This window comes from Oreochromis niloticus, linkage group LG10 (assembly GCF_001858045.2).
Source record: "Oreochromis niloticus isolate F11D_XX linkage group LG10, O_niloticus_UMD_NMBU, whole genome shotgun sequence".
Lineage (NCBI taxonomy): Eukaryota > Metazoa > Chordata > Actinopteri > Cichliformes > Cichlidae > Oreochromis > Oreochromis niloticus.
Window position 1 is genome coordinate 11,711,278 of NC_031975.2, and position 25,071 is coordinate 11,736,348.

General features: G+C 42.2%; 2 protein-coding genes across 4 annotated transcripts; one reads left to right on the forward strand and one right to left on the reverse strand.

Annotated features, from left to right (window-relative positions):
- Positions 1-5,474: 5,474 nt before the first annotated feature.
- Positions 5,475-17,089, reverse strand: adamts15a (ADAM metallopeptidase with thrombospondin type 1 motif, 15a). The gene is made up of 8 exons (XM_003446868.4): positions 15,897-17,089; positions 11,568-11,700; positions 11,273-11,440; positions 9,254-9,537; positions 8,976-9,153; positions 8,704-8,876; positions 7,865-8,040; positions 5,475-7,719 (listed from the first exon to the last, which is right to left on the reverse strand). The coding sequence occupies exons 1-8, from the start codon at positions 16,824-16,826 to the stop codon at positions 6,927-6,929; spliced, it is 2,835 nt and encodes a 944-aa protein (XP_003446916.1). The 5' UTR covers positions 16,827-17,089; the 3' UTR covers positions 5,475-6,926.
- A 1,150-nt stretch (positions 17,090-18,239) lies between these two features.
- Positions 18,240-24,414, forward strand: stk36 (serine/threonine kinase 36 (fused homolog, Drosophila)). Of its 3 annotated transcripts, none has more exons than XM_025910966.1 (20): positions 18,240-18,737; positions 18,822-18,962; positions 19,065-19,142; positions 19,227-19,357; positions 19,434-19,683; positions 19,901-19,994; positions 20,094-20,281; positions 20,378-20,550; positions 20,626-20,731; positions 20,879-21,010; positions 21,097-21,273; positions 21,363-21,454; positions 21,571-21,634; positions 21,770-21,880; positions 21,968-22,042; positions 22,135-22,252; positions 22,344-22,470; positions 22,569-22,749; positions 22,996-23,901; positions 24,190-24,414. In XM_025910966.1, exons 1-20 carry the CDS (start codon positions 18,654-18,656, stop codon positions 24,307-24,309), a joined length of 3,348 nt encoding a protein of 1,115 aa, XP_025766751.1. In that variant the 5' UTR covers positions 18,240-18,653; the 3' UTR covers positions 24,310-24,414. The 3 variants fall into 3 exon arrangements, with proteins under 3 accessions (XP_025766751.1, XP_025766752.1, XP_019219366.1); XM_025910967.1 differs by having other exon boundaries at positions 18,242-18,737; positions 22,198-22,252; positions 22,972-23,901; XM_019363821.2 differs by having other exon boundaries at positions 18,243-18,737; positions 22,972-23,901.
- Positions 24,415-25,071: the final 657 nt, after the last annotated feature.

Below are 25,071 nucleotides of genomic sequence, written 5' to 3' on the forward strand. Positions count from 1 at the left end.
CTCTTCAGTGTGTTGAGATTTTAGTAAACATTAAGTTCTGGCCAAAGAAATGTCCTCAAAGAGCCGTTCACACATAGGCGTGGCGAGCTAACAAGGTCACACTGTGGTCACGGGTTTAACTCCTTACAGATCTCCAGAATACTCCCGTGTATGTTACCTTCTTACCTTTCCTATTTATCAGCGTATGTGTTTCCCCTCAAGCAAGGTCAAAGGTGAGGGTACAGCAGCAGGTGACCAAAACATCCTTGTAAAGCAAGGAGCTCAACAGCAGTGTTGCAATAACAGTGGATTATCAGAGGAAACTTGTGTTGTGCACAAAACTTTCCTGCAATGTCTCTACAAGTTTGAGAACACAAATCATACCGTTAGCTACAAGGCATCCAACTAACTGATCTCCAGCTGGAGCGTTTATTCTATGGTATGGTTAAAGAATTGAAAAAAACATGGAAGGAAAATATGCTTTCACTTCTGGGTCAATACTTGACTATTTAGCTGTGTCCCAAAACGTAGGCTGCATCCTTCGGAGGCCGCATTTGAAGGCCGATTACGTCACAGCCAGGTGACGAAGGCTGTCCCAATTCGTCGACTCCTTCAAATGCATCCTTCATTTCCCCGAATTTGAAGGATGGGTCGGTTGTGTCCTTCGTGGCCCACCATATCCCAGAATTCATAGCGCGGCCCAGCCGATTCCAGTTTCCAACAATGGCGGCTATTAAGTTTTAATATTACTCTTATTAATCTTTCTGGGTCACAAAATAAACTTTTAACAAATTTTCAGGCAAGAAAGTAGCCGTGTAAACTTCTGCTTGGTTTATCAAGACATCGCATATTTGCAAAAGTGCTCTGACGTTTTCGTAGACGTCTGTTACCCACCAGCTCGATAGCTAGCCAGGGGGTTCAATAGTCACTCGAGCAGGCGAGAGCAGCGGACTCCCGGCTTCATCGTTTTCAGACCCCCGCTGTCTTTCACTACTCAGGTTAAACATGATATATAAGTCACTCGGATAACTTCAAATGTAATTGTTTGGCTTTTTTCTGTGTTTTATTTGTTCCGGAGTAAATCGGTTTGGCTGAGATCGAAGTTATTAGATTAGATTAGATTAAATAAAACTTTATTAATCCATCAGGTGGGTTCCTCCGGGATTTTCACACAGCTGAATAAACATCAAACAGAAAACTGATTAAACAGAAGTGTGAGACGGTCGAGAATTTACGCCAGTGTCCTGTTATATTTTAGATAGCGAGGAGCAGACAGCTGAGTTTATTAAACTCCACCAAGACAGCGGTGACGCAAATCTGAAGGCTAGACCGTCCCATTTCACAGCCTCGCACTTACGGCCTTCTCGGTCTTCGAAGGACCCGGCCCACGTAGACCGCGAAGGCCAGGTCCTCCGAAGGATGCAGCCTATGTTTTGGGACACAGCTTTTGTCTATTATCTGGAACTCAGTCACAGAGGCAGACTTTTATGCAAAGTAGCCTAGGTGTGCTGATTCACAGCCGCTTCCTCCAGCTCCTTCCGGAAGGATCTCAAAGAATATGACATATCTTCACTGCAAGTACTGGTTTCCAACCACTGGGACCCTACAGAGGTAACCCGGTATTCTTTTTGAATGAGGCACAGTGGCTCATTGGTTAGTGCTGTCACTTCACAGCAACAAGGTTTGAACCTGCAGGCCAGTTGGGGTTTTTCCTATGTGATCATTGCACTTCCTGTACCTGTGTGGATTCTCTACACTCACCTCCATCTTCACCACGGCAGAGTTTTAGGGCATCCAAACCACTGCAAACACATCCTCAATCCACCTGTGAGCCCACTGATCCTGTCTGCCATCACTCATGGACAAGAACCCTTTTCTACAAAGCACATGCAGAGGGGATATTTCCGGCAGCTTTGCTAGCGTTGTCTATTGTACCATAGACAAGGAAGTAAAACGTGGTTCAATAACCGCATCTCTGAAAGCTAGTTTTAACTTTTTGGTGGGTGTGTAGTTCAGATTTAGTTCAGCGGGGCAGCAAAGACTGAATGATATTTTCACATAACTACTTTTGACAGTGAGTTTTGGCTAATGATGCTGCACCCACATAATCTACATGACTGTGTCACAAACGTGGCATGCAGTTTAACTCAGCCACACTTAGCTGAATCATTCGAATAGTTTTCCATGAGCAGAGGTCAGCTGCGGCTCTGTCATCACTATTGTTTGCACACTGATCCGCTTTCTGCTGCAGTCAGCAGACCTCCTCAGAGATGAGCATTAATGAGGCTCATTGGGCCTTTCCATGTACCCATTCACATTCAATGTGTACATTCAGATTGTGTACAAAGCACTTCTCTGAGACTTCTTTAAAAATGCTTGTGGTGTGCTATCCATCTGACTCAGCACTTGCTGCAAAAACAAAAAAATATGCTGCTGATCAGACAAAAGACGCCACATAAAAAAAAGCCAATGGGCTCTTCACCCTAATTACTTACAGAGATGCTGAGCCCTTTACCAGTTTACATTTTTTTCACAGATTGTGGGTTAACCCTTCTTTGGTGAATTACAAAAAGAAAACATAGGAACATAAAGTAACAGCTAGTAAAGTTAGTGGCTCAGCGTCAAGGTCTTGCAGCAGTGGCGACTGAAGCAGAAATAAGAAATAATTGTTTGCAGAAATAAAACAAAGTATATTAGCAGGAACTGGTAAACTTGGCAAATATAATATTTGCATACCAAGTAATAGCAACATCAGAGAGAAGGAACACAAGAAGCTAGGGAGATATACTAAGGGCAGAGAGAGGAGCTCGACATGTGGATGGTGAAGGCAACAGTGGTCACGATACTATTTGAGAATTTGGAACAGTGACCCCTAAACTGGGCACGTGGCTCCAGCAGATTCCAGGAAGAAGATCCCTGTAGAGGACCTGAACTTGAAGGGTAAAGACGGCACGCATGGGTGAGTGGGAATAGATAGATAGATAGATAGATAGATAGATAGATAGATAGATAGATAGATAGATAGATAGATAGATAGATAGATAGATAGATAGATAGATAGATAGATAGATAGGTGGCTTTTTTCTGTACTCCATTTATCCAAAGACGTAATTGTTATTCTAAACTGTTGATTCTAAACTGACCTCAGTGTATGGTTGTCCTAGTGTGATGGTCTGGCAGCCCAGACTAGTTTTGACAGTCTATGGTAACATTTAGTTGAAAAAATGGAACTTTAATGTAAAGTAATTAACACAAAAAAGGTAAAGTAACTTAACTGCCTTATTTTGAAGTGTAGCCCATGTCTTTCCACGTCTTTCCAAAAAATGTTGCTCTTTCCAAATTTCCTGATTTATCTCTTGTAGAGGTCTATCTATCAGCTTACTCAAATACAAGAAAACTGTATGTATACACTGTTACTTTTGTTTTCCCTTTTAGATCTGACCTTATACTATAACATATAACGGCAATTAACCCACAACTAAGTTGCACTATGTTAAGCCAAAACAAAAGCAAGTGGTCGTATAAGGACCAGTGGTTTGGACGCAACTTGTGAATCTAAGTCATGTGACAATATGCCCTTCATTTAATCACCTCAGAATTCCTGTTGTGGAAGTTTCTGTTCTTCCACAAAAGTGAACATCACGGAGTGTGTACCATATAAACTGCTTTAAGGACTGCATCCATTAATCCATGGTGTTAAATTGTAATATAACACAGGCCTCACAAATTCTAAGATAGATTTTTCCAAATAAAAAGCTTAATTTGGTAGAAACTTTTACAACCAAACAGCCGTTTGATAAGGAGTCTGAATCAATTAAAGTCATGAAAACTGCAACTAGATATGACTGTAAACCCAGGCAAGAGGCAGCTGGGGAAAGAAATAAATATTTCCATTGGCTCTCCGGCAGCCTTTCCTCTATCTGTTCATATGTAGGTCAGACTTCTCTAATTTTTTTCTTTGACTTATCACTTCTTTCTCAGTAAGTAAAAAAAAAAAGGAAAGAGGGGGGGAAAAAAACATCGGAATCAAGACCGCCCACAGACCTTTTTCTAGACTAGTCAGACAGCTAGCCATGCATAAGTCATCTTGCCAAAATCACACAATTCAAAATTTCCACCTCGCAACACAGCTGCATTCTTGGACCGGTCACAGAGAATGTGAACAGGTTCGCATCAGTGCACGACCAGTGGAAAGTATTCATAGTTGCATGTCTGAAATGTTAAATGCAAAACAAATGCATGACAAAGTGGTTTATAGACTACACTGAAATGCTACATGGCCACAAATACCTCATCTTTACAATTACTGCAGCTGCACACATAAGAGAAAGGCTTTAATGCAGAGATTTGAGCAAAAAGGAAGCAGAGAATAAATGTAGGCTATTGTTCATTTTTTCTAGGCCACACTCCAGCTGCTTCTTCTCCTCAGTCTCTTTGAATACTGACCTCAAAATATGTTTACCACTCTAAGTTTTGTCTCCATTTATTCACACTGACATTTCTGTGAGGAACTAATTACAGCCTGTAAGTGCCCGTGATTAAAGCATTGATAGATTTTTTATAATGTGTGCATTGAAAATATCATGGCAGGTTTAAGAAAAGTCATCTATAAAAATACTTTGAACAGCAAGTGAAAACCTCAAGGGTATAAAAAAAGAAAAAAAAGAGAATGAAGCCAAAAGCAAGTCAGTGCTCATAGACTCACATTTTAAAGTGTTCAGATTTACCACAGATATAAAAACATTTACACTTTGGTACAAATAATAGTTTTAGTCTTTTCTAGCTAACAGCTGTATTCAGGTTGCTTTATAAGTCACTTATTTAAATTCTGTTATGGATTAAAGTTATCATTCAGGTATAATTCAGGGCTAGCTTTAAGGGCTAGGCTAAGCTGATAGCCTGCTATTAGGCTATTAGGCTATCAGCCTAGCCTAGCCTTTTGTACATATATATATATATATATACTTTTTTTTGTATATTTTTTGTATATTACCATCCATCTTCTGTGTGTCCAATTCAAGGTCGCAGGAGCATATCTCAGCTGTTATACAGCAAGAGGCACGGTACATCCTGGACAAGTCGCCAATCTGTCGCAAGGCTAACACAGAGACAGACAAACATTCACACCTACAGCCAGTTTATTATCACATTATCTCATCTCGTGTATGTCTTTGGACTGTGGGAGGAAGCCAGAAGCAGGGACAGGGAGAACAGAACTCCACACAGAGAGGCCCCATGCAGCACTAGTTAATAGGGATCCTGTGTAATGCACCCACAGAGTCTGTGGATGCACCTTTGTGAATAAGCTTGCTAGCTTGCTTAGAAGCCAGAGGCAGCTGACTAATATTCACCTTCCCTAAAAAAGCAAGATGACTTTGGCTATGTCCACCTTTTTACAGTCTATTGTGAAAAGCGGATGTCTTTCCGCCACCGAATGAAGACTGATATTGACATTATATATCTACAGAGTTGAGAAAAGAAAAACAAAGCACCAGTTACAACGGTAATGACTTTATTTTGGAATAAATACACTAGTGTCAAAGACCATTACAAATGCCTGTGTAAAAAAAGATTTTTAAAAAAAGAGTATTTACATTATTTTTTGCACAGAGCTGAATAAATGTATACATAGTATACAGTACAGCCCGTGTAAGTCATTGGTTTCTTTTGCTGTACAAAGTGCAAAAGCAGATTCAAAAACAAACAAACAAAAAACAGCCAACTAACATGAGACTTACCCTGTAGTCGGATGTTGGACTGGTGAATGTGACCCCTTCAAATAAAACAGAACATAATGGATTACAGGATTCCGAGTCTGTCGACAGAACAGCTTGGCTCAGGCTGTGAGGCCATAAGAAGATGGGGATCCAGGAAAACACATTCTCTCTGTGATTTATTGTTTTATTGATAATAAATTAGCTGTGCTAACTGTGCCAGACAGGCATGACTTAACAGGCTTCACGACTGGCTGAACACTATGAACTACGAATACTGTCGCTGAGGTCAAATAAAGGAAGTGATCACGAGAGAGAGGATCTCAATGCAGTCTGTGTGTATTTGCGTGCTTATAGTATCTGGCTAGGCCTCTATCTTAGGTCAGTGTTTCCTGGCCTGTGTTGTTTAGTCAGTGTGACTTCATATTCAAGCTTAAAGTGAAACACGATGTGTACAACGAAGGTGATCTCTGTTCACGTTTTGAAGAAATCCTGGCTACATGACTATCGTGTGTTTTGCATTTTTACTCCTAAAACGTCACAGTATTAGCAGTCTTGATCCACTGCAGGAGTTAACTGCCAGACTGTAAACGCGTGGTGGTAGGAATAAACAGTAAGTATTAACACAACAATGAAAATTATACCAGTTTCATTTCAGAATCAGTTGGAAGATTTTAAAATTCCTTGTGATTCAAAAAAAAAGGAAAAAAGATGGCCGATAAAACATGCGTGAGACATTTTGGAACTATGTTTTAGTCCAGCTGTTATTCATACATGTCACTCTTGGTATAGTTGCTATTTGAAAAATGACTGGAGGCGTTTTGTAAACTACCCACAGCTTTCACTAATCTGCAGCCTGCACAGTTAAAGTATTATGACATGAAATGGGTTCCAGACTCAAAAGGTAAACTAGATTGATTGCTTGCAAATGGACATTCTGTATCTGCTGACAGTACAAGGAATTCAACTAAATTTTATTTGACCTTGATTATCTTGTATTGCCATAAAATGTACTCCTGAATAATGCTTAAACAAAGTGGCAGTGAAAGATATCTTCCAGCATTCATCTTCCAGGTTTGAGCTTTGATATTCTTCCAAGCAGGTGTCCATCATCCTCTAACAGCCCAAGTGGAAAAATCCATGTCTGACAGATACAAAAGATACTTGCAGATGGAATCAATTCACCCTTTTAAAACAGAAAAAAACACTTGTGTCGTTTATAGGTTTAAGTTACTAGCAAGGCGTCATGTTACAGAAGTCCAGCTCCTGTGGTTTACGAACGCCAGTGCAGTGATCTCTTGTGAGAAGATGCCCAGTTTGGCTTTGGCAGTGCAGTGGTCGTCTCTTGAAGCCCTTCCCGCAGGTTCTGGAGCACGGTGACCACTGCCCAATGTACCACTCAGGACATGGCCCTTCACAAACCCTGGTGGCTGGAGGTCTTTGTGAAGTGTCACAGTTCCACCCTGGCTTCCCGTCTGGTTTCAAACACTGCACCATCCTCCTCTGGATCCCACGGCCGCAGGAAACGGAGCAATCATCCCAGCCTGTGGTAACCCACTTGTCCATAACGGGTTCCTCCCTTTTGTAAGACATCTTTAGGCTATCTGTGTCTTTCTCCTTGACACTATCTTCATCCAGGACACTGTTTTGAGAGTTTACCCTCTCATTCTTCTTCAGATTCTTGTCTTCCTTCACCTGACGGGCGAGGTAGAAGGAGTAGCGGATGCGAGGAGGTGTCATCTTGCCTGCACACAGCACCTCCACCGTCAGGGCTTCTCCCAAGGGCTTCGTGGCCTGTATGGTCTCCGAAGGGCCGACTGTGCCACTGTAGCGCAGCAAGCTTCCCTTTACAAAGATGTCCTTCTCGCCAGCTGACACGATGTAGTTCCCATTGAGCAGGTAATGGCCGTCACTGTTCTTCACGGCCAAGTAGTTATCATCACTGACCATTCCCTTGTAGCCTCGCTGGCGGATGTCTATATTGGCTGCACCCACTGGCAACATGACAACGAAGTTGTAGCCATGCCTGCAAGCCAAAACATTTTAGAGTCAGTGGGGGCTTGTACTAGTGGAGCGAAAATGATAAAGTTATGTTGAAGTGAGTGGGGGAAAAAGAATGACCTAAGCAACGCTTTGTAGAGCCCGTCCCATGATGACATAGTGATACTCACACAGGCTTTGTGAAGAGTCCAGACACTTTCTTGCAGCCCTTGTTGTCACCTCCACAGATTCCACACTTATCAAACTTTTTAGTGGAGCCAATTTTGCTGTCACAGCCGGTCTTAATGCACTTTCCCTGGACACACACTCCCGTGGAATCTGGCGAACATGGAGTCCCATCAACAACCTTGGATGTAAAAACACACGAAGCGTTACACATCGAAAAACTGTTACAAATGAGTTCACTTGTTCCTTTTATTCCTTTTATACAATAAACTATTTGTAATTTCAGGTAAACTACCTGCATGACTTCGTAAGTGTACACACCAGAATGTCATAGTATAGTGCATGTTTTGAGATCGGCCCTATTTCCAGTATGTATCCAAATGTGATATAGAAAAAGTGTGCAAGGTTTTTTTCATCCTTAACTATTGACTTCAGCTCATGTCTTAAACTAAATTCTACATAAAACCTGCTGCCAGCTAACTTTTAAAGCTGTGAGTCAGTGGTTAAAACATCCAGCTGACCTGTGCTGAGCTGATCTACGTGTCCCCTGAGTTCTCCCTATCTGCTCCTTCTCAGCTGATTTGATGGACTGAAGTGCGAACTCTGTCTCACTGCTGCAAAAGCTCACTCTACGCCCTGCTATCTGAAAAAGATAAACTGTCCTCCTCCTCCTCTCCTTCATTCTTTCCCCTGCTCTGTTCAGAGACCAGAGGCAGCTGGATGAAATATATTCTCTTTGCTATCGCTGCCTCTAAAAATAAAAGGATTTTAAGCGCTAATGTATTTTGACTTTTGACTGATCGCCAATCAGATTTTCTATCTCTAGAGTGCACCTTATTCTTACCTTTGATTCCAGGACGTTGAAGTAGCCCGTACCATTAGCCCTGCAGATGAGTTTGCACCTGTCACTGAGGGACACTCCAGAGTACTTGGGTATCCACACCACAGAGTGGCTGATACGGTTACTGCTGAATCTCTGGCCGCTACTCTCACACTGCTCTTCACGGTATGTCTTACCTACACAGAGAAGGAGGGACGACATACAAGGTGAGAGGTGGGATTGCTCTAGCTTAAATACGTAACTGGATATACTTGTTTGTGTTGAGAGATTTGTACCTGTGTCAGGGCAGCTGTTCAGGTTGCAAGAGCGATATTTGACCCGAACTCCTTGGCAGTATTTACCCCCATTTGATGGAACTGGGTTGTTACACTCTCTCTTTGACAGCTGGACACCACCACCACATGTGCGTGAGCAGGTACTGAACTGGCCCCACTTACCCCAGCGGCCGTCCACCTAGAAATAAGAATGCATTAATAAAAATGCAAATAAATACTATCATTATTCATATCCTCATAAAGGTATGTGCTGACAGAAAGAACTGCATGAATCTTACCTTCAAGTTGTGAACCTGCTTGTCAGTGCAGACTCCTCGGTCGCAGACCTGTCCGTCCCCACACCGAGTGCCATCTGCCCAGGGAAAGTGCCGAGTCATACACACCAAATGTCCGCTGGACTTTCCAGTGCACCACAAACGACTGCATGGCGGCTGCATGAAGGGACAAGGCTTGGAGCCTTCACCGAAGGCGAGCTCACACTGGCGTTCGAGGTGGTAGGATGATCCTGGCAGCGTGTCAGGCAGGACTAGCGGTTTCTGAGGCTGGTCGAGCAAACAATCACCTAAGAAGAGGGAGATTCAGTAAGCCACACAATGACACAGTATGACCTTCTTATTCTATGACACACAGGTATAACAGATGCAACCAAAATACACAAATGCATGAAAAGCACAATGAAAAACAATGTGTTTATGTTTATTCTCAAATATTTATATGGTCCTCTTCATTAAATGTGTGCTTTTTCTGCGTGTTGTGTTGTGGTGGGTGGGATTGTGGGTGGGCACAGGAAGCAGTCATTGCCCTTGTGATTTGGGCTTTGATGCAGTATATGTAATGTATGCCACACACACAGAATTCTGCATGAGCACACCACACACAGTCATTCCCACCCCAGTCCCTTCCTCAAACTCCCACTAAAAACCCACAAGCCTCTCCTCTTATTTTCCATCCCAGCCTTGTTGAATGACTTGCAGTTAGACTAGAATATTGATTAAAAGGATATGCAACTAGATAGTGCTGCAAAGGTCAAAGGCATCAGAAGCTACAAATACAGACTAATATCAGGAAGAGTTTGCAAGTAGGTGCAAAATGGAATCACGAAAGGCCGACATGAGTGGATGAAAAAGGTTTCCAGGAGAAGTTTTTTTATCCCCCAGAAACATGCAGAACTTTGCACTCTTATGGGGAATTTTCACATACAAACACATTAATCTGTGCTTGGAAAAACTGGGTTCCCCCACTTGAACTGTTTATTATGCCATTCATGTTGTGGTGAATTCGCAGCACATTATAAGCGAACTGCGGTACGGTGGTAACAATCCCACAGATGTAGCAGAAAACACACTGATTATCAGATAAGGCAATGCTGTACAAACAAATCACTCTACACCAAATAAGCTGAACCTCATCTCTTCCTTCCTAGTCTCTCTCCAAAGAGCAATCATGGAAACAATAGCTGGTGGTGTGTGTGTGTTTAAACAGGTTACAAATAGGTCTGGACACAGCGCTGAATGAAAATTACCACAAGCATGTGGCAACATGCTTTTTCCATCCCACTGCTTTTTGAAGTTTAGATTTATGACAGATGGCCAGGAGAAACCAGGTTACGATGCTGTCACAGAAATCACTCCCTGTCAAGTCAAAGATCTTCCTCTAAACTAGTACTTTTGTCCACAGATTATTTCCAAAATGAATAGAGAGGAGCAACAACAAAAAAATGTCTATTTGGAGTAAACCTGCATGGGAAACATTATGCAGATACACTTAGTGGTCCAAACCGCTGTGGTGACTCTCCCCAGAAAAAAAGGCCTGTAATTTGGGACAGATGTGGGGGCAGTTTTAAAATAAAAGTTTAGAATTGCTCCAAGGCCAAGTGCTGTGGTCTGTCCTGTTTGGCAAACAATCTGCATCCAAATGAATGAGTTTCTTCTTGGCTATTGCAAGCCTTTTTTATAAGAGAGGTTTGGCAGATGTGAGAAATCAAGCAAAGGTGGATATTGAAATTAATCCATTCTCTCGCTTGCATTTATCCAAAAATGATTTCAGTAATGTTTGGAATCAGGGCTTGCTCTTCAAAAACAAAAGCATGGTTGTGATTTGAACAAAACACAGCTGTGAACAGACAGCACCATGTGACCAACACAGTGAGGACAATGCCTTGCTATATGTTTGTAAGTCATTACTGCTTCAAGATTCTTTACAACTATGTATCTAACTCTGGCTTTCGACCTTTTCAAGGATGCTATGAGACTGCTTTCAGGTTGGAAACACTGAGGTCAGAGGTCAAGAGAACTCACCATGCCCGCCATCCAGAAATTCAGTGACGATTGCGGCACTGCAGGGGGACCAGGGGCTGGTACGGTTGATCTGAATTAGTGTGGGTGACATCATGTGGTTCTCCAGCATTTTTCCGAACAGGTCCTCACAGGATCTCACATTGTCATGTGGCATGTTGAACACATGCCCTGTGGAGAGGGAGTGAGATCTCAGATGTCTTTCATGAGTGCACAGACTGTGATTATGCATATACACTTTCAGGGACACTGAGATATTAATGTGGACTGAATGAAGGATGACGTCGACGGAGCATACCGAGCTCATGAGCAGTGGTGAAAGCTGAAGGAAGGCCGTCGTCTTCGATTACAGAGCAGCTCCTCTTGGGGTCGCACATGGTGCCAACATCTGCCATGCCAAGTGTGTCACAGGTGGAGGCCCCGCAGAGGTCCTGGATGAAAAAAGACATTAGCATGATTACATCTGAAACAATGACAGCTAAAGGCAAAGTCAAACATGGGCTTGCATCCATCCTTCCTCTTAACCGAAGTCTGAATCACAATGGTGCTCGAGGCTAGCCAAGCTAAGTGTCTCGGACACAGAAACACAAAGAGAGTTACAATTTTGTCTTCTTTTATTGTATTAGTCACTTCTGGGTAGTTGGTACTATTTATAAATGTACAGCTGACATATTAACACCTTTTTCATTGAGTTAAAAACCCCTTAGCATACTTTAGCTCCCTATTTTACACAACAAGAAGTAAGTGCTGTTTAAGGTCAACATATTTGTGTTTTTAGCAGCTTTGTTGGCAACTTTGTTCAGTACACTAGAAAAAAAGACGTTATTGGTCTTTGATATGTGATGCTGAGAAACAAAATGAGCTGCAGCGGATTAACAGTAAATCAAAGTGGTAACAACTGTGGGCCAAACATTTAAACAGCACAGCGGCCTAAGACTCTCCACTTTGTTTTGATAATGGCATTAGATGTATTTTTAAGATAACATAAAATCCAGTTGTAGCTAAATTAGACAATGATTTCTGTCGATTATCAAAGAATGGCTCCTACTGAGTTATTTGCAGTGTTATGGGAAAGTGTGACACAGCTAAATAAAGGTTATTGTAACAAGACATTTATTTTCAAGTGATCAGCGTGACCTCAGACAGTTTGGGTTATTGGTCTGCATTTTTCTTTCTCAGAGATGATTGGAGTTTGTTTGAAACTGGACTGCAGCTTATCCTCATTCTTGCCCTGTCTGGCTTTTTTGTGGTGATGTCACCTTGTTCCCAGACGTCGGCAATTAACTTGTCTGGGTGTGATGCTATTGGGCCGATTGAAATCATGTCCAGTTTATGAAAGTACAATTATTAAATTATCTTTTATGTTGTCTTGATGTCATCGCAGCAAGATCTGCTTTTAAGAAATTGGGAAATTATTCAGTCGTGTCAAGCGCTGCTTTCCACCACCCAGTCTTTAAATCTTTTTAGTGGGAAACAGTGTTTAGAGCACACCTTCTCCTATGAGGTAATTTAAATAACCCCAACCATAACATTTCCATGCCAGAGCAGAGTTTCCAGATGACCTATTTCTCTACCACAGGTTTTAAAATCCAGTCTTAGCGAGTATGCATTTGGAGCTGAACCTCCTAATCACAGGACAACTTCGGCAGTAACCGCTGCAAAGAACCACCCATCTGCCTGTTCCCTAAACAGCACTGTCCCTACATACCCCAAAACACAGAAAACCAGTGGTGGTCAGCTATTACAGATAAAACACCAGTTAAGTCTCCCGCAGCCCCTGCAATCCTCCGCCGTGCTTAATGTAACCATTAAACACGGGGCCAAGTGAAGACCTCGAGTGCTATGACAAATCATTCCTAGAATAAACCACAAAACCACAATTGTACACCAGTGCAAATCTAATCCAGATGTCCTCATGTGCTTGGAGGACATCTGAAAGTTTGGGCCATTTCAGTAAAAAAAAAAAAAATAGAAGAACTGCAAGATGAACAGGGGAGAAGAAACACCCAAGTCAATGAGTTTGTTGTTTGCTATGACCTACTTCCCACATCTGTCATCTGTCTTTGCAATTTTGGTGTTCCTGCGAATTAAAAAAAAAAAGAATAGAAAAACAATACTTACCTCAGCAGACTAAAATTTCCATTTTGTTTTGTGTACAGATTTTATTGCTTTTAAATCCCGTCCAGCCTGTTACCTGTTTGTGCTTTGGAAACAATATTCAAAAGCTTTGAAAAAGGTGCTTCTCAGAGTTTTATAGGTCTGATGCAGCAGTATCCCGGGCCGAGTTTATGACATCTGGACATTCTTTGGTGAGCTCTTTTCTTTCTCAGCCCATTATCTATCATGTAAGAAAAGGCAAACAAGCTGTGAGCTAAAGTACAGTCACCTCCTCTCTCCCCGGGGGAACTTGCATTCTAGCAGATTTATGGTCAGATTTTATCTTTTGGCTGCTCTCGTACAATAAACATTCTGTGCAACTTAAGGAACCGGAGCGCACTTTGCGGCATTCTTTGCACAAAAATCACGCTGACTATACTGTTTCGGGACAACCGCAGTTGCCTCCGGACAACACAGAGTTGGTCTTCATAAAACCTACAAAATTACACAATGGGCTGGTGTTAAGTGGAGAACGAATGGACTTTGAAATATCTGTTAAAAACTGTAGTAAACAAAGGAAAATACTACTCACTAATTGGACAGACTTAAAGTCACTGTGTCATGATGTGGCAGAATTGTTAGCAGACATGTCAGCAGAATCCTTGTTTTATCTGAAACTGATATATATTAGATGTGCTTGAGTTTAAGAGGGGAAACTTCTTAGGCGTAAATTGAGAAGAAAATAAAAAAGGAAAAAGTATATGTCAATCTAATTGCAGTGAACAAAGCCTGACAGGTTTAACTGCAATCTCATGATCAGTAAAGGCCTCTCATGCAGTACAATGGAGATCTTAGACCTTGAAATGTTTAGAGCTTGTTAGGTACATGTTTGCAAACCCCACAGTTTTATTTATTGCTTCAGGAAACAGTGATTATGCTAATAGATTCAATATGAAACTGACTGTAAAAGGTCAGTGAAGGCCTGTATGCTCTAGATTCCTGATGTTGAGCATGAGTTTGGTTGGATGGTGCTGTAAAGAAAGTTTAAGCACCACAAGCCACTGTTTAGACTTTTCATTTGTACGCTATGTTAGCATTCGCTCATAAACTCAATGTTTTGTTTTGTGTGCACTTTATATGTGATATTACACCAGGAATCTGTTGTTCAACACACAGTGGTTAGAGGTGAGAATTCTTTGTTCAACCTGCTGTGTTAAAAGGAGGCTTTTTTCTGAATCCCTGCACTTGTTACACTTCACCAAACCTTTGATTGCTCAATGCCTGTCTTTTTGCTTTATATAGTAAATTACATCCTTGTGACTCTCCATGAGAAGCCAGTAAAGCTGACTTGGGTCGTGTCAAGTGGCTGCAGAGTTTATAACATCAGCTTTGCATTTTAAGTAAAGAACCCAGTAACACCCTTGTTTTTGGAACACTTTTATGGAAAATGCTGACCGTCTTTAAGCTGTCGACATACAGCTAGGACATACTGTAAAAACTTGTGCAGAACCACCATGGCAAAAGAAATGGAGGAGGAAGCATGTGACAGACTGAAGAATTGCCAGGGAAAGATGCAGTCCAGCTGCTGATGTGGAGGAGTTTGTTTCAGATATAGAGCGAACAGGTGAGTCAAAAACATGCAGGCATGTAACTCTGACATCCACGAAGGACCCCACCGCCACTACCCTCAGTCCCTCCATCCCATCCCTTCAGGGGCCTGTTTAATGAGGAGCAGGCAGCTGCAGCAGAATGGGAACAGCTGAGAAAAATAACACATCCACACAGTACATCCCCAAGGGCACTGACGCTCATTATGTTCAGTAAATTTGCAGGTATAACAAGCAATAGTTTATTTATCATTATGTGCTACTAAGGCTGACAGAATAGTACCTTATTATGTTACCATAACTCTGATAACACAGGTTTTAAGACGACCTTGTGACTGCAAGCTAAACACTTTCACTGTAACTAAATCAGCTGGGCTGACTTGTCAACTTTATTGCAAGTTTTCACAGTGGTAATGGAAGCGCATACATCACACTGACCAATGAATGTGAGCAATGACTTCATCTCTGACCTTGTGTCATCTTGCAAATATTTGGGAGTGCAGGGAGAAGTCAGAGGTGGTTTGCAAGTCTATAAAACTGCCCTCTGAGGATCTATGACGAGCAATCAAGTCTGGTGCTCTGTTCAGCTCTGTGTGACCCAGCCTTGGTGTCAAAGCTGTGATGCTATTGGTGGACTGCCTGCATGCTCCCTGAGTTCATGAGAGGCGGAGAGTGTTTTCAGAGCAAACCAAAAACGCGTCAACTGGAGTTTTACTTATCACAAAGTTATAAGAGTACATTGCACATTTTCCTTCTCAAGATCAGAGGTTTCTTTACAGTATGTCACTCATTAAGGTGACGCAATACATGTGCGAAAAACAAACATTTACGTTTTCTGTGCGTAATTGCGCTTTCAGTACATATCCCGCTCTGGTTTTACCCCAAACATGTGTAACATAAACGATACTAAAAGTTTTCTTTACCTGTCTGGTGAAAAGAATAGCTGTGTCCCAGTACTCGGGATGCTTGTCGTTGTTTTTGTTCATCTTTTTTTGCCAAGTGCAAAAGTTCCGTAGCGTCATGGCTGCGTTCCCGGACACCTTGAGTCCTTTGTCCTCCTCGGATATAACCATGATCTTCACAACTGTAATGCTGATGGAGTTGAGGATGCTGGGATGCTTGTAGAGCTTCGCTGCCACTGCCATCAGTGTCAAGAGGTAGTGCTTTAAGTCATCTCCGTGGAATTTCGCCATGGACTCGTCCGCCACAACAAGCGTTTCCACGTATCTGGGGATTGAGGCGAACCTTTTGGCTCTCCCCATCCTCTTCAGCATCGTTTCGGTCACATTGCTGTGGTCTGCCAGTCGCTTGTATTTCTCCAAGGACTGCGCAGCCTGGAGGCTTATGTCGCTGTCCACTGCGCACCTGGAGGTAGAGCTGGGCTTCAGGTTGTTGCTGGCTCTGCGCCGGACGATGTGCGCGCTCTCTGCGCTTCTGGTGTCATTTTGTACCGGACTGATAAAATATTCCCAGCCGTGGAAGCCAAATGCACCTTGCACACCTTTGCAGAGGCTGAGAGCGGCATAAGAGTACTGATCAGCGTTCACATATCCAGAATAAAAACACCGGGTCAGGTCAGTGGTAACATCGGTATCGGAGAGCCACAATGCGCCTTGGTTAGAGATGGAAGGGGCAATGAAATTAGAGTCTCGCTGTAAATCGATCACTAATTCCTGCTGGAAAGCTTTAATCTTTAGGACATATTTTCTATTAAGGAAATCCACGTCGTTATCAGAATCCATACTCTCATCACTATTCATTCTAATCGGGAAGCAAAGTTCACTCTCCATGCAACGAGCAAGCTTTAAGAGTGAGACCACAAAGTAAAGGAGAAAAGTTGATCTGATAAACATGACGATGTTTGCATTAATCAAAGATTGCAATGACCAACGGGGGGGGAAAGAAAGAAAATCAGAATGATGAAGAATCTACAAGCTCAGTGGCGGCGACGAGAGGATCAGGATGAAGAGCATAATCCAAAGCGCAGGATTCTAAAACAGTGCAAGTCGTACAAGTCCACTCAGAGAAAACTCCTCCTGGTCATTCTCCACGTGTGTGCTCAGTCGACTGCTGCCTTGTGTGGAGCTTATGCATTTGGTCATGTGTAAAAATATGGAAACACAACCTTTCTTTGCTGGGGGGGGAGTCTTTCGAGGCGCTCATTGGATGAGCTTCAGCCTTTTTTTCTTCTTTTTTTTTGGGGCCGCCTCTTAAAACTCATCAAACAGCCCAATCAATAAGTCACAACGTACAAAATATGATGAATTAGCAGATCTTGCACTTTACACTCAGACTCCTGCACATAATCCACTACTCCATCAAATCTTTAGCTTTTGGTCACATGGAGTGGATAAAAATCTTTAATGTCACATGCATATTCAGCAGAAATCCCTGGCAGCAGGAAAATAACAGGCATGGTTAAATAAGGGATGACACAAGCCTCTATCATAGTGCAGCTGAAGTTCCTCTGAGGAAGATTATAAGTTGTAAGGATTCAGCATCACTTTTTCTCCATGTTGCGATTAGGTCCGTTTCTGAGAGAATCACACACGACATCTTGTGGACAGAATAATAACAATAGCGGGGGTCCGAGGGTATTCTTTTAAGACTGCCAGAAAATGTTAGAAAGTAACTACTTTAATTATTTTTACTCAGCTACAGCTTTTGCGCATAAGTACTTCTGTACAGGAGGATGGGGGCTGTTGCTAAATGATAGTTCTTTATTATTTCTTTACGGATTAAAATCTTATTTGCAAAAAGCATCAGCATTTGAATTAAAGTTGTTATGTGAGACATATTTTGTAGCCTACTATTATACATTTTATATGCGTTATACACACCTCACAGAGCTCTAATATAAACAGTGCAGCTAAAGTTAATGTAATTCAGTTTTGTTAGTCAAACATAGATAAAAGAAGTAACGGTGCTCTTTATACACGTATTTAACAGCTTAAATATCATTAATAGTTTTGTGTGTTGTCGTGTAAAAGTCTGTGGAAATCTTCATCTCATCCGTCTGTAGTAGTAAATATGATGATTGTGACTTTGGTCTACTATTAGCTTTGCATCTACAGACAGACTTTACGCTCAACCATAAAGATTTATTATATATTTATAATAATTTGTGGTATAAAGTTTCTACTATGGTACCAACACGGGTGAAAAATAGTAATAATACTCTAGGGAAGGGTTAGGGTTTTATTTAAGGTTCAGCTCTGTTTGCGACGTGGTTGCTATGAACGCAGCTGCCGTTGCTAGACTGAGGACCCCTGCTTTTAAGTTGTCCGCACAAAAGCCGGTCTTGATTTTGGCATTCTATCGTTAAAACAGTTGAAAACCACGTTTGCTGTTAAAATAAGCGAAAAAAAAGTCGCATATTTGAATACTGGGTGTATACGGACGACTTATCACACTTTGTTATATGTTCTGCGTCACTTTTTTGAATCGGCAGCTAAACTGGCAATCGTCTGTGCTATTCGTTGACACCCCGCACACCGAAAAAAAAAAAAACACTACTGAAGAGTAACCTCTGCTACCCGTCATAAGTTGTGAGTTTTAAAGTTAAAAAGTGAAAAATTTTATATCCAAGCGTCTATTTTAATAAGAGCAATAATTTACCAATGGTCACAGTTTGAAAGTTACGGGGATTTTTTGGCTCTAACGAACCAGCTGCCGCCGAAATGAACTCGTATCACGTTTTGTCGCTGGTGGGAGAGGGCTCATTTGGACGGGTTTACAAGGGAAGGAGAAAGGGTAGTGGCATGGTAAGCATCTACAGGAGCACAGTTTAGTTTCCTGTTTGTTTAACGACACTGCTTCACATCGTCTCTTCATCTTTGTCCCATGAGGTGGTGGCTCTTAAGTTCATGCCAAAGCTGGGTCGCTCTGAAAACCAGCTACGAAGTCTCAAAAGGGAAATTGAAATTATGAGGGACCTTCGGCATCCCAATATTGTCCAGCTCTTTGACAGTTTTGAGACTGAAACTGAGGTATTCTCCCATTTTCTCAAAACTCTCAAATAAGTCGCTGTCAGCTTATTATCTTTACATAATCCCATGATCATTATAACCCCCTATATATGTTAATGACAGGTTGTGATTGTCACTGAGTACGCAGAGGGCCAGTTGTTCCAGATCCTTGAGGATGATGGAAACTTACCAGAGAGCCAGGTTTTCACTGTTTTTACACAATTGCATCAGATGTGAAGCTTTATTTAATGTTACGTTATTAAACGAGTCTTCCCTTCTTTCAAGGTCCGTGAGATTGCCTGCCAGCTGGTCTCTGCTCTGTACTATTTACATTCCCATCGCATTCTTCACCGTGACATGAAACCCCAAAACATCCTGCTAGAAAAAAGCGGTGTGGTGAAGCTCTGTGACTTTGGGTATGTTGATAGTTGTAAAGAAAAAAGTTTCAATCGTTTCTAAAAGAATAAATGACATGATGCAATCTTGCTGTAGGTTTGCCAGAGCGATGAGCGTCTCCACCTTAGTGCTGACTTCTATCAAGGGAACGCCGCTGTACATGTCCCCTGAGCTGGTGGAGGAGAAACCATATGACCACACTGCTGATCTCTGGTCTTTGGGATGCATCCTTTATGAGCTCCACACGGGGGCGCCTCCGTTCTACACGAACTCCATCTTCAAACTAGTGCAACTCATTGTGAAAGACCAAGTGAAATGGCCAGAAACCATGAGCAGCACTTGCACGGTACAGTAAAGCTACACTTTACTCACCTTGTGTTATATTAGATTGAAGCCAAAATCTTCAATATATCCTAGCAAGGCTAGCTGGAAAATGTTAAGCCTGTAAAAGATTATGTTGCAATTATGAGTCCCTTGAAGGGTTTCTTGGAGACAAATCTAACACAAATTGTTTCCTAATGCACAGTCTTCTGTATTATTACTATCCGATGATTTCTTTGCAGAGCTTCCTGAAAGGCTTGTTGACCAAAGACCCCCAGAAACGGTTGTCATGGCCTGACCTCTTGTACCATCCCTTTGTTGCTGATGGTGTTCTAGGTGATTATTAAAACTCCTGAAGTAGAAAGCTTTCAAATGTAAATGACACATTCTCATGTCTGACAGTCATGATTTTATTCCCATGTGATGTGTTTGCAGTTTTGCCAGCCACAAATGTGTCCAGGCCCTTGACTGTCACACCCAGCCCTGACATGCTGGCGTTGAAACTCCAGCAAGTGGCAGAGAAGACTGTACCAGCTTCTGCAGAAAGCAGATTGCTGCGAAAGGTCAGGGAACAAACAGAAAACTGTAATAAGAGGAAACCACCAGGAAGTGACAGTGCCAAAGTAAGTAATCAGTAATTGTGATCATTTTATTATTTGTAAAAGTTTGTATGGTGAGATCAGCGGAGGGCCCTAAACCTCTATTGTGTGCACTGACAGAAAAATAAGGATGGAAGGGAAAATGGTGCGATGGCAGCAGCAATGTCCCCTAGAGTGTGCAATCCCAAGCCCTCTCGTGGCGATGTTTCTGTCATCTCGGGTCAGCTGGATATGATGGCTGCTAATCAAAGCCTCGGACCGAAGATTCAAGCTAGCTCAACATCAAAGCACAGGTGTTAATGAAGGTTCAAAGTAACGATGAGTTATGCTATTTTAAACAAATGTGTTTATAGTTCCTTTCTCTACAGGGGTCAGATAAGCATAGACTACGAACGGGAATTTCCCTCTATAGAGATCGGGCCGCGACTTGTGCGGAGATGCAGGGAGGAAAGCCACACCTCACTGCAATTGCAGGTCAGAGACAGCTGCCTTTTCCGCTCATTAGAAATTATTTACATATTCTCTGTCAGTAGAGGATCTGCTTTGATAACACAAAAAAACCCAAACTTGCTTTCTTAAATTAATATATACCTGACACTCAGTCATTTCTTGTTCTTTCAGGATGTAAACAACAAGGAATACTGGGAGAATCTGGCCGAACTATCCGATCCCAGCAGACAAACGAGAGAGATCTTAGATTACAGCATAATTATATCTCAAATTAAATCCAAGATCCAGGCATTTAAAGCTCAGGTAATGTTTCAGCGTTTCACTCGGCGTGAATTTTTTCTTCTTCAAAACAGTTTTGCATCTACTCCTTTTTTTCTTTGTTTGGGCAGCTAAAAGGAGGCGTGGTAAAAGAAGTTCAGCAGATTCAGCAACCAATGAGGGTCCTACATAATCTGCTAGTGATGGCCGAGGTTGAGAAGTTGAATCATGTTGGCCGTGAACTTGGACTACCCTGCGTCCTCTTTGGCCTGATCCAGGATACTGTAGAAAGCTCAGATTTCATTAAGGTTGCTACTCTGGATTGAAACAGTGTTTCACAATGAATTGATCCTGCAACACTGTCTCTCACTTATTTTGTACTTTGTAACCTGTTCAGCACCAGCAGAGTATCCCCGTCCTTCAAGAAATGATCACAGTGATCCTGATCTACTGGGAGAAGAACTGTGCCTGGGTGGAACAAGAACAAAGGTTTGATGAGTCTTTTTTTCCCTCGCTGAAACTGACTTTGTTCATTTGTGAAATACTCAGTGCTTACACACGAGATTCCAACTATGGCAGCTCACCATCTGCTTCTCACACTTTAGCCTGGAAGAGTTCACCAAGTCCTTCAAAACAATTCTTAGTCAACCAAATCTCAGTCGTCTGGTCGTGAGTACCCACTGACATATTTCAACAGCATCAGCCATGTTCAGCATGTTTTACATATAATATTCTGTGTCTGTAGCTTTTTGATATGCATTGAGCTGGTCTGTTGTGTGAAACACTTGGTTATCTGTCTTTTAGCCTCTGGCTGCTAGTGTTTTGTCTCTCTTCACACAACACAATGTTGATGTCGAAGTTGATGTGGAGCATCTAATATGCTTGCTGAAAACTCTGGTCTTGGACCCATGTGAGGTACTGAGCTCATGTAAACCTGGCAGTAATATGAAAGCTTAAAGGGATCTGAAAATGTGTGAACCATTTATTTTTCTACATTATCAGCCCCACATTTCTCCACCCTCTGGTTGGGGACTCTGTGATGGCCTGCTGTCTTTGTTCCTAGATGCACTTAATGAGGTCAGACTGCAGATGAAATTTGGTTAACATGTAAATGAGTGGATATTAGCAACATATCTGTACTAAATGTCTGTGCTTTCTTGTTTAAACAGCATGAGAATGGCCCTTTGCCCTCGGGTTTAAATCCAGTTTTCTTCCTGAATCTGTGGAAAAAGATCGGTGCTTCCCTAGAAGGTGCAACATCAGACTCTGACTTCTGTTCAGCAAATGGTAATTATACTCATCCTATGAAACCCATGACATTTTAAAACACTTCTAATGAAAAAAGCAAACCTTGCTTCTTTGTGTGTGTCTGTTACAGGGCTGTATTTCTTGCTCTCTGCTTTGCTGTTTGTCTTCACCAAAGATCCACGTTTGTGCATTCCTCTGTTTTGTGATGTTGGATCAGAATGTGTGTACGCTCTCGGCCGCCTGCTGGGCACCGAGTGGTTAGTGTTGAGATGTTTTAATTAAACTACATTTGAATTTGTATTACAAGTCAGCTACAATGCCAGGAGCTAACAGTAGCATCTTTTATACCCTACAGTCTTCATTTGTTTGCCAAGGGCAATCCTGGGAGACCCAGGTTGGATCTGAGTCACAACACTTTATCCACACTGAGCTGCCACTTGTTATGTTTTCCATTCGCCCTGGACCTGCCTCCACACACCATGTCCACGGTTCTCCAGTTGTATGACAGCTGTGGTATTGTTACAAGCCTCCTGCAGGTTAGGGCCTTATTTTGCTCCAATAAAGACCTCGCCGACAAACATAATTCTCTGATGCAACACAGGATAATTCTTGCACTAGTTTTGTGTCTGGCATGCAGTACTGTACACCTGGATGTGTCTGTACTTTTTTGAGAGCAGTGTTGTTGTTTGTTGTTGCCTGTTTGATGTATGACGAGTTGTCTGTGTGATTTTAGGAATTTTCTTTTTGTGCTTTGGCAGGTAATTCAAACCCTTCCTCTTCAGCTACTGGAGCTGCCTCTTTCCCTTCTGAGCCGCTTGCTCCTGTGTGATCCCCCCCACTCAATTGACCACCTCACAAAAGCAGCTTCTTGCTTTTTCTCGCCATCCTGGGACGATCAGCTCCCTGCCTCCAGCCGTCAGAGTCGTCCAACCAGAACTGCCAGCTCTCTGCTCCTCAAACTCCTGCAGCTGGAAATTCTGTGGGAAGCCGCTCTGGAGCTCCTCACTCTATTGTCTTGCATAGCCCGTTGTCCCTCCTGTCCCTTTCAGCTTTATGTAGAAACCTCAGTGCTGCAACATGCACTGGCTCACTCGAATGAGCAGATCAGGGCTGCCACGTGTAGATTTTTAGGAAATTTGGATCCATTCAGGCCTCTCACACAACACACCCTCCAACCTGACATTTTCAAAGCCATGATAAACTGTCTTAATGATTCTTGCGTGCCTGTCCGGCAGGTTGCTTGCCGGTCAGTTGGGAACTGGTTAGGCTGTATTGCAGCTGGGCTGCATATGGATAGATCCAATGAGAAGGGGATATATAGAGGGAGATGCTGCACAGGAAAGCATCAAAATAAACAGAGGTATTCAGATATTGAGGCAGCAAGTGATTTGGAAACAATAAGAGAGCAGAGAATGGAGGAGGTGGTGGAGAGGAGGTGGACACATGAAGCCAGGAGGACCGTGGCCATGCTGGTATCTCTAATCTGTGATCCTGATGCCCTCACACGTCGTCACTGCTGCGCTGCCCTGGGAAACCTGCTAAATGTTGATGGAGCTGTATCCTTGTTGCTGGAGGAAAATGTGCCCGGCTTACTTCTAAGAACTGCATGCACAGATTCCCATAGTGCAGTGAGAAAAGCTGCCATAGGATCTTTATACCTGTACAGCCAGCAGGATGCCATGCGTCAGGTAAGGAGCAGGTCACAGCAGGGCACATGCTCACATTACAATAAAACAATCTCTGTTTAGAGAATTTGGTGCTTTTGAAAAAGTTACATTTTACTTTTTAATTAGAAAATCAGAAAACAGTTCACACCTCCTGGTATTGAATTTAAAGCTGTGCTCTTACGCTCAGAGCTTGTTCTGTCCTTTAGATAAATTTGTTCACTGTTTAATCTTTCACAAGTCAGTAACACACTTTGAATCACACATTTATTGATTTTTTTAGATTATTGCTTTTTTTGCATTCATTCAAAGGTCCTGATGTCTCTTGATGCCAGTAAGAAGCTTGTTCAGACTTCACACCATGCTCCTCCACAGTGTGACTATCAGCGGCTCATTGGACAGCTGACTCCACCAGAAGAGTCAGCAGCTTAAACACCTGCTCCCTGTTTAACTTTACAACAACATATTTGTCTGAAGCCATGTTAGAGAACGACAGTTTCCCCGTTTATGAATCAAAATAAAACTGTTTTTACTGTTTAACGTCTCAGTTCATGACAGCGAGCTGTTCTAAATGTATGAGAAAAGGAAACGATGTAACTTCTTAAAAATCACGGTAGGTTTTCTTTTTCATTGATAAAATTGTCATAACAATAATTCAGTCTGTATAAAAGTGGCGAATTAGGAGTTTAATTCATTTCTGAGTTACGAGTATTTCTACAGGCACCGCAGCGTGCTGTCGATTTTTGAAAAGCTTTTCTTTAGGTGTAGCGAATGTTGTTGATGGATTTTTAAGGCGATATTTTTCCATATGCAGATCAACATGTGAATTTAGAGGCTTTCGCATTTCAAAGCCCTTCGAGGTCTTCTAGAAGTCTGTGAATTTGGGCTAAATAAAGTAGAAAAAAACGAAGCCGAATTTTCGAGGATTGGACGTCGAAAGCGTTTTTATGTTGTTTTATGTTAAATGTTGTATCGACTAAACCAGAAGAGATCGATACCCATGAAAGTTTTCAGTCCTCTCTGTATAACCGTCTGTCAGCTGTCTGCTCGGCGGGGCTGGGTGAGAAAAGAAGCGCTTGTCAGTGTCCGTCGGGCCCTGACCGGGATTTACTTTGATTTGCCTTGAAAAAATATAATAATAAAATAAAATGAAAACCCTGCGGATTTATTAAATCCAAAAAGCAAGGACTTATT